The following is a 10,740-nucleotide window of genomic DNA, read 5'->3' as shown; positions in this document are numbered from 1 at the left end:
ATATGTTTTTAACATAATGTTCACTGCCTAGAAGGCCGATTGGGCGGTTTATAAAATTTTTAAATAAACTTGAAACTTGAAACAAATAAACTTGTTAAACAGTGCCTTTTAGGAAGAAACCTTCAGGTAAGCAGCATGTGTCTAAGGTTGCATGCAAGCCAAATATAATTTCACTTTCTCATGAAGCCGCTCCTTATACAAATCAGATGTACTTCCACAGAAAGACAGCAAGATGGTCAAACTTAAAACAAACACTGGGTTATTTAATGCATTGTTATTTGCAGATAAATAAATCCACAGACTATCTGAGGTTTTTCCTTTCTGTGCAGATTAACTTTTGAATGTATATAGAACTGAGAAGACTTCATAAATAGTAATTTATTTTTTTTTAATTAACTGTCCAGGCAAAACAGTCTTTTTCTGCTATCCTCTGAGGACTTGTTCTTGTGATTTTCAGTCCAGAAAGATGCTTCATTTTGAAATGCTTACATTGTAAAGGTCAAGACATATTGTGTAAGCTTAAGTTCAAGAATAACTGGATGGTTTGTTTCCTGAATCATCATCTTGGGAGCCCATGCTCTAAAAAGGAAGAAGATAAATGGATTAGCTCACAAGAGGAAATGCCTTTCCACCCAAATACTGGTTGCAGTTTACAGACAGTCTCCCATTTATTTATTTGAACATTTTAAAACCAGAGCTTCCCAAACTCTGGGTTAGGACCTCAAATGAAGGTCACAAAACTTGACTCTGGGATTAAGACCTAGGGGACTTTCCAGAGATGCATCAATCTGCACCTGGGGGGGGGGGGGGTTGAGAGGATTTTATTCAGGTGCAATTGTGAGATCATAGCCAGAAAGATTGCGAAGCCCTGTGTTATACCATTATTTAGAAAACAAAGGCTTACAAAAATACAAATATATAAAACATTAAAAGCAAAAGTGAAATATTCAAAAAACACAAGAGAAATGGGTTTGGTGGAGAATTTAATAAATCCAAAAGGACATCAGAACCGATCAATAGTGCAGTATGTTGTCACTCAGTAACAATCAAAATACTAAAGCACATTAATAAAAACAAAGGTATTTCAAAATTTCAATTTTATAAATGGTTGTAACTGAAGCTGGCTATTCAGAAAGGGTTCCCTGATTAGTGTAATTTGAAAAATTACTATAGCTTGCAGTTCCTCTGTTTTCAGACAGACATGCTAGGACATCAAGCCGCCAGGTAGTATAAATTAATATCTGAACTTGTGATTAAAAGACCCAAAAACACTCTTAGAGACAGACAGTTGGGAGCATGAGATTAAGCAGTATATTTCTGCATCTCGATGGCCACGTATTTGGTCTTGGAGGATGAGGTGGACAGCATCAGCATCTATGAAACAAACTTGTTTTGTTTGTTTTGTTTTTTTTGCTACATCGTTCTTTTTGGACCCCGGTTAGATTGAATAAGTTAGATAATTCTAGATCTAATAGATGCTGGTACCGTCATCTAGACATAGGAACATTGGATCATTTACTGTTTTATTGCCCTAAGATACTGATTTTTTGGAAGTCAATTTGAGGACATAATAATATTTTAGAATCTGCGATCCCTTTGACTTATGAAGTCGTAATTTGTGGTACTGTGTTGCATGTAAAAGATCCCTTAGACAAATATAAAAGACGAGGGGTACAGATAAAAGCAGAGGTAGGTTATAAAAATGGTCAGGAACCACTTCACAGGTCATAGACCTGATGGGCCGCCGCGGGAGCGGACTGCTGGGCGCGATGGACCTCTGGTCTGACCCAGTGGAAGCAACTTCTTATGTTCTTATGACTCTTTTTAATCATGACAAGTACAGCTGTACAATTGATTACACACAACTGGAAAAATTGGGACCGTCTTAACCTTGCATTCTGGTGGGCAAATTTATGTTTAATATATAAATATGAGAAAATGAATGCTGATTTGTCAGGGAATATAAAAAAAATTTAAATTAATATGGGGCCCATTGATGTGTTTTGTAGAATTATTATAGTTTTAATTTTTGTTGACATATTAATTGCACATCCAAGGGGGGAGGGTGGAATATAGGTTTTAATGAATTCTTATCTTTTATTGGGAGGGAGGGAGGGGATTTTTAGGAATTGATAAATAGTTTCCGAATGTTTATAAATGCTTAATTTATGGTTATGACATGTATAGTGCATTTTTATAATTTATGTTAATTTAAAAGATACTTTAATAATAATGGTTGGGTTGGGTGGGGGGGAGAAGTATTGATCTGTTTGAATCTTGTAAAAATATTAAGTGATGTTTAAAGTGTAAAATGTTTTTTATACTGTTTTTACTTATTGAAAGTATTAAAAATGAATAAAGATGAAAATAAAACAACAACAAAGCCAATAAAACTTACAAAGATGCCAGGAATAGTACTAGTTCTGTGGTTTAGTTGCAGTACTTTGTACTTCAGGCTGTAGAGATTCAGTTTAAAAGTGTTCTGGCTCAAGCACATTACATAGGAGGTAGAAATGCTCAGGTTGCCAGCACATGTATAAGATCCAAGGACTTCAATGGTTTATATCAACCTGACTAAACTAACTTAAATATACGTTTACAGTACCTGAATGCTCCCTCTATATGGTTTACTATAATAGTGAGAAATTCTTCAGAAAAGGCCATTTCTGTAGGTGTCCACTGCAAAAAGATGTTTTGACTATTGTCTGTAAATGTATGCAATTGGATTATAGGCCCTTTTATAAACCTTAAGCTGTTTGGAAAAAATATTGTTTCAAGGTCTCTCTCCATACAAAAGTACAGAACTATAGAACACCTAAAACAGTGGGTCTCAAACTGTGCCACAAAGAGATTCCAAAATTTTATTAAAGTATACACTAGACTACATTTACGTCACATATGCAAAAGTCTGTCAATGTTATGAGCATCTGTGCATATGGATACAACATAAGAACATAAGAAATGCCTCTGCTGGGTCAGACCCGAGGTCCATCGTGCCCAACAGTTTGCTCACGTGGTGGCCCAACAGGTCCAGGACCTGTGCAGTAATCTTCTATCTATACCCCTCTATCCCCTTTTCCAGTAGGAATTTGTCCAATCCTTTCTTGAACCCCAGTACCATACTCTGCTCTATTACGTCCTTTGGAAGCGCATTCCAGGTGTCCACCACACGTTGGATAAAAAAAGAACTTCCTAGTATTTGTTTTAGCACACGCTAAGTGCGCGCTAAAACCACCCAGACAAGCATCATTCTTTGATGTGATTGGTCCTTGAAAACTAACAAGTAATTTTAGTTTTATTTTTTATGCAGTCATTATCCTAATTTGAGCAACAAAGCAATCAAGGCTTTGTTACCGTTTGTATCTTCTTATCTTTGCAAAATTTGGATTTTCAGCTCTGACAAATTAAATCAGAAAAAAAGAGAATGATTACAGATGGTGGATGACGAAGGAGAAATTAGGTTCTTACCTGCTAATTTACTTTCTTTTAGCTTCTCCAGACCAGTAGAGGTTAACTTTACGAATGGGTATATATCTAATCATGACCAGCAGGTGGAGACTGAAAACAAAACTTTGGGACAGTATATACTATCCTCCCTTCTCTATTTCCCTCAGTCTGCCGAATAGCCAAGCAGAACCAAGAACTGGAAAACAGGAAGAAAACAATACTCCGAACAGGAGTAACAAATACCATACCCAAATGCTGTTGGAAAATGCAGAGGAGAAATACCCGAAGGAAAATGTCCCCACAGCTCGCCAGCTAAGCCAGCCGAGCCACAGCCGCTGTTCTTTAATTCTCCCCGGCCCTAGAAAAATACTAGAACCCGCAGCAAAAAACAAAAACTGCCCGCGAAAACAGCCCCAACAACAACAACAACAACAGACAGGGTGGGGACCTCTACTGGTCTGGAGAAGCTAAAAGAAAGTAAATTAGCAGGTAAGAACCTAATTTCTCCTTCTTTAGCACTCTCCAGACCAGTAGAGGTTAACTTTACGAATGGGACGTACCAAAGCAGTCCCTCTCACGGGCGGGACCCCCGAAGGGCCGATACCAGAACACGCTCACCGAACACCGCGTCCCGACGCGCCTGAACATCTACCCGATAATGTCTAACAAAAGAATACAAGGAGGACCAAACCGCAGCCTTACAAATATCCACCGGAGGCACGAGCGACGACTCAGCCCAAGAAGCCGCCTGACCCCGAGTGGAATGAGCCTTGAGAAACTCCGGAACAGGCTGCTGTTTCAGAAGATAAGCGGAAGCAATCGTCTCCTTGATCCAGCGCGCAATAGTAGCCTTAGAAGCGCCAGCTCCCCGACGAAGACCAGCCAGGAGGACAAAGAGATGATCGGACTTCCGGAATTCCTGGGTCCGCTGCACATCAGAGCGAAGGACCCGACCGACATCCAACTTGCGCAGCTGCCGTTGCTCAGAAGAGCCCTCCCGACCACCCAAGACCGGGAGAACCACCGATTGATTGACATGAAAAGGAGAAACAACCTTCGGCAGAAAGGAAGGAACAGGCCGCAAGACGACCCGCTCCCTAGACAACTCCAAGAAGGGAGCCCTACAAGAGAAAGCCTGCAGCTCAGAAATACTCCTAGCAGAAGTAATGGCCACCAAAAAGACCGCCTTCAAAGTAAGGTCCTTCAAAGAACAGTCGTCCAAGGGCTCGAAAGGCGGGCGCACCAAAACAGAGAGAACCAGATTAAGATCCCAAGAGGGAACCGAGGGCCGTAGGGGAGGCCTAAGCAACTTGGCCGCCCGCAGAAACCGAATCACATCAGGAAGAGCCGATAAACGCTGACCTGACACCAACCCTCGAAAGGTCGACAGGGCCGCAAGATGAACCCGGAGAGAAGACCAAGCCAGGCCTCTATCCAGGCCATCCTGCAAGAACTCTAGAATGTTAGGCAGAGAAGCGCGAAAAGAGGTCACTCCCCGCGCCCGACACCATTCCTCAAAGAGACGCCAAACCCGCACATAAGCCCGAGAGGTAGAAAGCCTCCGGGACCCCAACAGTGTAGCGATCACCTTGTCTGAATATCCCTTCTTGCTAAGGCGACCCCTTTCAAGAGCCACGCCGTAAGACAGAAGAGAGACGGGTCGAACAAGGGAATGGGACCCTGCATCAGAAGGTCGTCCGAGAGAGGCAGAGGAAGAGGAACCGCCACCAGGTGTCTCACCAGATCCGCATACCACGGACGTCGAGGCCAATCCGGAGCCACCAGCACCACCAAACCCGGATGGTGAACAATGCGAAGAAGCACTCTGCCCACCAGCGGCTAAGGAGGGAACACATACAACAGCCCCTCCGTTGGCCACGGCTGGACCAGAGCATCCAGACCCTCGGCCAGCCCTTCCCTGCGACGACTGAAGAAGCGGGGCACTTTGGCGTTGCCACTCGTGGCCATCAGGTCCATCAGGGGCTGCCCCCAATCTTGCACTATCAACCGAAACGCTCCGGCGCCGAGAAACCACTCTCCTGGATCCAGGAAGTGACGACTGAGGAAGTCTGCCTGAACATTTTCTACCCCGGCTATATGAGAAGCCGAGAGGTCCAGAAGATGGGACTCCGCCCAAACCATGAGCCGAGCCGCCTCCTGCGCCACAGGAGTGCTCTTGGTGCCCCCCTGACGATTGACATAAGCCACCGCCGTGGCATTGTCCGACAGGACTCTGACCGACTTGCCCAGCAAAAGGGAGTGGAAAGCTAACAGCGCCAGCCTGACCGCTCTGGTCTCCAACTCGTTGATCGACCAGGAGGCCTCCTCCGCGGACCAGGTGCCCCGAGCTGAGTGGCCCATAAACTGAGCCCCCCAACCGAGGAGACTCGCATCCGTAAGGAGCACCGTCCACTGCGGGAGATCCAGACCCACCCCCTGAACCAGGTGAGGGGTCCGGAGCCACCAGCGCAGACTGCAGCGCGCCAAGCCTCGCAGGGGAACCGGAACATCCAAATCTTGCCTCCGGGGAGACCACCTCCGGAGCAGAGCATACTGAAGAGGACGCATGTGGGCCCGCGCCCACCTCACCACGTCCAGGGACGCCGCCATTGACCCCAGGACTTGGAGGAAATCTCGCGCCCGAGGACCCCGGGACGCCAAAAGCAGGCGAATCTGAGATTGCAATTTGCTCACCCGGGCCTCTGGAAGGAAGACCTTCCCCAAGGAGATGTCGAACATAACCCCAAGGCACTCCAGACGCTGAGCCGGGACCAACCGACTCTTGGAAAGGTTGACCACCCAGCCCAGCGACCGGAGAAACTCCACCACCCGAGCCGTAACCCGGGAGCTCTCCTGCAACGACTTTGCCCGAATCAACCAGTCGTCCAGGTAGGGGAGAACCAGGATGCCCACCGACCGCAAGGCTGCCGCGACGACCACCATTACCGTGGTGAACGTCCGAGGAGCCGTGGCCAGACCAAAGGGAAGCGCACAGAACTGAAAGTGCCGCCCCAAGATCGCAAAGCGAAGGAAGTGCTGATGAGAGGCCCGAATTGGAACCTGCAAGTAGGCCTCCGTCAGATCGAGAGACATCCAGGATGGGCCGAAAGGTCCCCTCCTTTATGGCCACCACAAAGTAAATGGAGTACCTGCCGGTGCCCCACTCCGTAGGGGACACCGGCACCACTGCCTCGAGATCTAGCAAACGCTGAAGGGTCTGACGAAAAGCCTGCGTCTTCCATGGAGTCTGACATGGAGAAGCGAGGAAAAGGTCCGGCAGAGAGCAGGTAAACTCCAGAGCGTAACCGTCCCGCACCACCTCAAGGACCCACTGATCGGACGCGATCTCGGCCCATTTGGGGAAAAATTTGCGCAGCCGGGCCCCCACCGGAACCAAAGGGGGCGCCGGCAAGGAGTCATTGCGCAGGACGGGAAGCGGGGGAACCGGCGGAGGGATTCCCTGCCCCCCGACGGGCCCCCCGAAAGGGCTGCATGCGCTGGAAGAACCGACCCCGGGAAAAAACCCTGAGCCGGGAAAGAAGCCGCCCCACGCCCCGGGCGATACTTGCGAAATTCCCGCAAACGCCCCCGGGCAGCCCCACACCTAGACGCAGGGCGGGCACGGTCCTCAGGCAGACGGGGCACCTTCGAGTCCGTCAGAGTCTGAATCAACTCATCTAATTCCTCTCCAAACAAAAAGACCCCCTAAAGGGAACTTTAGTAAACTTAGCTTTGGACGCAGAATCCGCCGCCCAAGCGCGCAGCCACAAAATACGCCGCGCGGCCATGCCATAGACTTAGCCGAAATCCGCACCAAGTCATAAAGAGCATCTGAGAGGAACGAGGCAGCCATCGCAATCTTCGCTACCTCCTGATCCACTAGAGACCAGTCATCAGACTCCCGATCCAGGACACGCTCAGCCCACCGAAACACGGCGCGAGCGACTAGCTCCCCACAAACAGCCGCCTGGACCCCAAAGGCAGAGACATCAAAATCATACTTAAGAAGAGTCTCTAACGCACGCGCCTCCGAGACCCTAAGAGCAGAACCGTCCATAACAGGCACGGTATGCCGCTTAGGAAGTGCCGAGACCACCGCGTTCCCCATTGGCGAAATTAAGGTAGCCCTACCTCCCTCCGGGACGGGATACCCAAGAGCCAAGGCGCACACCAAACGAAATTGCGCCCATAGGCCACTGCGCCAACACAAAATCCCTCAAATCCTGACGCACAGGAAAAGAGCGGGAACCAGGACAGACCCCCTGAAGCAGAGGGGCCCCCATACGCGGGGTCTCCGGCGGCGCCACTGCAAAAATGCAGCACCAAGGAGACCTGCAACACAGGTCTAAAAGCTCATCCCTCTGAATAAAAAAGCGCACCACGGACGCATCTGCTCTGGAAGACGGGAAACCCGCCGCCCCGCTGCCAACAGGCGTCCCCTCTAGAGGATCCTGGAAGCCCGCCAAAGCAGCCAGGTCCTCAACCAGGCCAACACGCTCCTCCGCCCACCAATTCGCAATCCAAGCCCCCCCGCGGGCGCTTGGATGAGGGAGGAGGAAGAGGGGACGCCAAACGAAAAGAGGGAGGCAAAGCCATAGGGGGCGCGGAGGGAAACCCCCCCCGAAACCCCCCAGGCGCACGTGGGACCCCCAAAAGTCCGCACAAAGAAAGAAAATAAATTGGGGGCAAAAAACCCCTGGGGGTCCCCAGGGACTCCCTGCCCCAGCAGGGGTCCATGCTGAAACCTGCCCCTGTGTTCGCCATACAGGGGGAAGGTCACCTGAGGTTGCAGACAAAATGGAGGGGCCAGACAAAGAAAATGGCGAAGTTCCCGCCAAAAATGCTCCCTCCATGGCCTGTAGCGGCTGAGAAGACTGAACAGTCCCAGCCGCTAAAACAGGCAAGTCGGCATCAGCTGTCAAAAAATCAGCTGAGAGGGAATCCTTCGGGGAATCCCTCCGTGGGCGGTTGTGGAAGACCGGGCTTCCCCACTGCTCCAAGCCGACTCGCGAGGCACCATCGGCGGGGAGCTCTGGGCGCCTGCAGCCGCTGCCGACGGAGCTCCACCACCTCACCGACCCAAACCGCCGAGTTCAGGCCGGCCGCGAGTGCCTCGCGGCTGGACTAAAATTGTGGCCTACTCCCCCGGAGAAGGGCACAATTGCTCCAGACGCGACCTAGCTATAAAAAAGTGCTGGTTACATGAAAAAATACAGTAAAATACAGTTTTCTTAAAGGGAAACAACCCTTCAGACCAGCACTACCTCAGGATTTTTTTTTTTTTTTTTTACAGAACAGACTCCACAGGCTCTCGAAGCAATATGCCTTGCTTGACTTAGGGGGCAAGGCTTACTGCTGAGGCTCCTCTAAAAAAATGTGGGGAGGTGGAGGAAGTGGGGGGAGGGACCCCGCTCGTGACCCGCCGGGTTTGACACCCCCGAGGTCGGACGGACCCCCAAACAGGGCCCGACCAAGCTCCGTCCGGCCAAAAACAGGGACAATAAACCCCTAAACAAATTCCAACAGCCCTACCAAGAGAGATGGGTACAGATCACTCAACACCTGCTGGAGACTGAAAGAAGACTGAGGGAAATAGAGAAGGGAGGATAGTATATACTGTCCCAAAGTTTTGTTTTCAGTCTCCACCTGCTGGTCATGATTAGATATATACCCATTCGTAAAGTTAACCTCTACTGGTCTGGAGAGTGCTAAAGAAATATGTGTTTGCTTGTCAACTATTGAGCCGCATTTTGAGTTAATTTGCACTCAAAAACAAGATCAATGGCATTGATTAGCAATTCTATTCTATCTATTTTAGTTTCACCGCTGTTACAATAACCCATACATATGGCTCCTGTAACAAAGGTGTGCTAGCGTTTTTAGCGCGCGCTATAGTGCACACTACCTGAAAAACTGCCGCCTGTTCTTAGCGGCTAGCGCACGGGGCATTTTAGCACATGCTAAGTGCGCGCTAAAACCGCTAGGGCGCCTTTGTAAAAGGAGCCCATAGTTAAAGAACTTTACATAAATAACTTACATTGAAAATTTTTGTTGGTTTTGCAATTTTATAATTTAAATTATAATGTGCCACGAATAACATTTGCTTCTTTTAGTGTGCTGATGGTAAAAAAAAGTTTGAGAGACACTGACCTAAATTAAGCATTTTTATTGCTGTCAAAATTTTAAAATAACAGTAGACCCCAGAGGCACTCAAAACTGTACTCTTTGTCCCTTGGCAAAATGTATAACTGAGGCTCCTCTAGAGAATTGGGGAAATGGAGGGGAGGGACTCAGGCGCCTAGTGCAACAGCCCCAAGGTATAATAGGCCCCCTGCAGGACCCCAGCTCAGTCTGACAAAAAAATATGGGCAGAGAAAAAAGGCCATTGCCTATCCTTTCCAAAAGACCCTGCCAAGGCCTAAAAGAAGACTGCACAGACTTACCTCCTCTACCTGCTGGAGACAGAACAGACTGATTCTATGGAAGACTGCACAGCCCACTTGTACTGTTAGAATTCTGAGTGTTCTCAGTCTCCACCTGCTGGCAGAGGAGTGTAAACTCATCCATCTGTGCTGGTCTGGAGGGACGATAAAGAATTTTTCCCCCCCCCCCCAAATGTAACACTAAATTGGTGTAAAACTCTAGTGACTTCAGCAGAACAGACAAACATGCCAAGTTTGTGTACTTCTAAAATGAACCAATTGGAACTAATTTTCATGGAAAGGGCTACAAAACATTTGTTATGCAGCTGTAAAAACAATCTATACCAAGTGCCTCAAATTACAGAATTAAGTATATATCAGGAAAAACTATTTCTCTTTATAGCATAACAAATGCATCACTCCACTTAGCATGACAGCAAAAGCCCCAAAGTAGTACCTTTTGTACAAACTGAGGATTCACAGTGATCTCCTGATCCATGGCTTTAAGCCGGTCATCCAGCTCTATACATCTCAGCATCTGAGTAAAGAAGATCACTTTTAGTAGCAGAATTATTCATCTAGGCCTGATGTGCAGCTTGTCCAACAATTCTAAGCTACAAGCATACCTCCAATTCTGCATCTTATATACAGAGAAAAAAAAAGTGAAACATCACTGTACAAAATTCAAGTATTTAATAAAGGTTGTAAAGCAATCATGCTTTTGGACTGAGCAGCAAACTCCTTAGGATCTCAGCACCAAGTGACAAGGAGTGGCCTAGTGGTTAGAACTGCTGCCCCATGTATCATAGGTAGATTGTGAGCCCTCCAGGTCAGATAGGGAAAAATACTTAGCCTACCAGAATGTAAAACC

At 47.8% G+C, this 10,740-nt stretch overlaps 1 protein-coding gene across 4 annotated transcripts in view; it reads right to left on the bottom strand.

Moving 5' to 3' along the window:
- Positions 1-242: 242 nt before the first annotated feature.
- Positions 243-10,740, bottom strand: part of COPS3 (COP9 signalosome subunit 3) — a 72,131-nt gene continuing 61,633 nt past the window's right edge. For 2 of the 4 annotated variants that reach the window (XM_033914276.1, XM_033914273.1), the window contains 3 exons: positions 10,327-10,407; positions 9,891-9,987; positions 243-579 (listed from right to left, as the gene is read on the bottom strand). In XM_033914276.1, coding sequence (XP_033770167.1) covers positions 9,925-9,987; positions 10,327-10,407 — 144 coding nt within the window. In that variant the 3' untranslated portion in view covers positions 243-579; positions 9,891-9,924. The remainder of the gene's footprint in view (positions 580-9,890; positions 9,988-10,326; positions 10,408-10,740) is intronic. The other 2 variants (XM_033914277.1, XM_033914274.1) reach the window with 1 other exon arrangement.

Source organism: Geotrypetes seraphini, chromosome 11 (genome assembly GCF_902459505.1).
Source record: "Geotrypetes seraphini chromosome 11, aGeoSer1.1, whole genome shotgun sequence".
Lineage (NCBI taxonomy): Eukaryota > Metazoa > Chordata > Amphibia > Gymnophiona > Dermophiidae > Geotrypetes > Geotrypetes seraphini.
Note: the sequence above shows the minus strand (reverse complement) of the source record. Positions and strands in the feature narration are given on the sequence as shown.